We start from the raw sequence: 1,756 nt of genomic DNA on the forward strand, positions 1-1,756 counted from the left end.
GATCTGTTCCCCGCTTACTCGTTAAACGTCTTCTGCTTAATCATGTGCATCGTTGCACTGGCTTTCATTTTAAAAAAACACATGCACATCGCTCAACTCTTACCACACCTCGTCCCTCCCCTGAATATGTTCTCAGAGAGGCGAGACGGCCTTCGATGCTGGACGTCGACGTGGGCATGCCAACAGGCTGGAGCCCGTCTTCGCTGCCCACGAGGCTCGCCTTGCACAGCTATTTGCCTGGCTGCCGCCCTTGCCCAGTCCTGCACCGTCCCTTGAGGTACACACCTCTCCGCTCTTCCTTTTCCAATTACAATCTTTGCTCCCCACTCCATCCCTATCTCAACCTCCCCTCAACCACATCCCCCTATAGACGACGGCCGCTGTTGTGGTGTCGGTGGAAGGCTGGCTCAGACCGCTCCTGCCCGAGCAATCCACCACTCACCCCCTCCCGCACCTCGATGCCTTTATCAGCGGTGCCATCAAGCGAAACTCTAATCTCGCAGCAATGGTTACGAAGATCCAGAACACCATCGATGAAGCTCCACCAGTGTTTCCTGCCTTGAACTGGCCTGCCTTCAAAGCGACCATCACCCGCGCCCTCGGCGTCCTCGACCAAGCAGTGCAAGTTCCCAAAGCGCTACAGGGCTGCCTCAGCCAGCTGGACCCCAACATTGACAATCTAGAATCGGTACTTGAAAAGATGCAAAGTCTAACAGAGCAGATTGAGCTCCAACCAGTATATCTTGAACTCCAGAACATCTTGGCAAAATGTCCCGCTCCAGCCACCGCGCCCACGACTGCGTTTGAGACGCCACCCACCGACTTTGCAGCAGCTCTGGGCAAACTCGTCATGCTGCACAATGTGGAACCCGAGCGCCAAGAACGGCTTACCAGCACTGATACCAATATCAAGCGGCGGGTGCTGGCATTGATTGATGCTCTGGACGCCGTGGCAAGGGCGGGTACCACCGACACTGACACAATGCATCGCGTGGACACGTTACGGCAACGCGCACAATGCTCGGATGTGAGCGCACCACTTTCGGCCAAGTCGTTACCCGAGGCGTGGGAGCGGCTGTGCCAGGCTCACGAACACCTCAGCTCGCCCAAACAGAATGGGCTGGAGCAGCTCGCAGACTGGAGAGCAGAACACGATTATGAGCATCAGGACTGGTACCTGGCGTTTGTGCTGCACGAGTCGCAAGCCCTGTTGCAGCAGCTGCAGGATATGATCGACTGGCAGGCCAAGACGCTCTCCGTGGTGACCTTATGCAAAGAATATGCAAGCAGCATCACGCAGAGCAGCGCAGATCAAGTTGTATCCATTCATGAGGAGGTGGCCGAGCTGCAAAAGAAAATTCAGGCAACCACAGCATTCTTGGCTTTTGTGTCAGACGACATGCGAGCTGGTATACAAGCCAACCTGGATGAAGAGAAGGAACGACTTTCGACGTTGCAGCAGCAGCTATCGAAGGCAACACAGGTGGACCAGGTGGCAGCACTGGCAGAGCTACTGCACCAACACTTTCCGGCCCTCTTGATCTTTTTGCACCCTGAGCACAGTGCATTGGGTGTACACCTCCGCAAAGTACTTGGCCCCGACCTTCCAGCCAGTCTGATCTTGGAGGCCATGACCGAAGTGGACCAAGTGTTGACGCTCTCCTGCCTGGGTCAGCTTGAGCTCCATTACAACCAAAACCACAAGGTGTACAAAGCTCGTGCAGCGCTGCCAAATCGGCCTGAGCAAGAACAGGAT

At 55.6% G+C, this 1,756-nt stretch overlaps 1 protein-coding gene across 1 annotated transcript in view; it reads left to right on the forward strand.

Annotated features, from left to right (window-relative positions):
• Positions 1-1,705, forward strand: part of MONBRDRAFT_12739 (uncharacterized protein) — a gene marked incomplete at both ends in the record, with an annotated part of 23,811 nt that extends 22,106 nt beyond the window's left edge. The window contains 2 exons of the mRNA XM_001750600.1: positions 137-277; positions 371-1,705. Coding sequence (XP_001750652.1) covers positions 137-277; positions 371-1,705 — 1,476 coding nt within the window. The remainder of the gene's footprint in view (positions 1-136; positions 278-370) is intronic.
• Positions 1,706-1,756: the final 51 nt, after the last annotated feature.

Source organism: Monosiga brevicollis, genomic scaffold (genome assembly GCF_000002865.3).
Source record: "Monosiga brevicollis MX1 MONBRscaffold_44 genomic scaffold, whole genome shotgun sequence".
In the NCBI taxonomy this organism is placed as follows: Eukaryota; class Choanoflagellata; order Craspedida; family Salpingoecidae; genus Monosiga; species Monosiga brevicollis.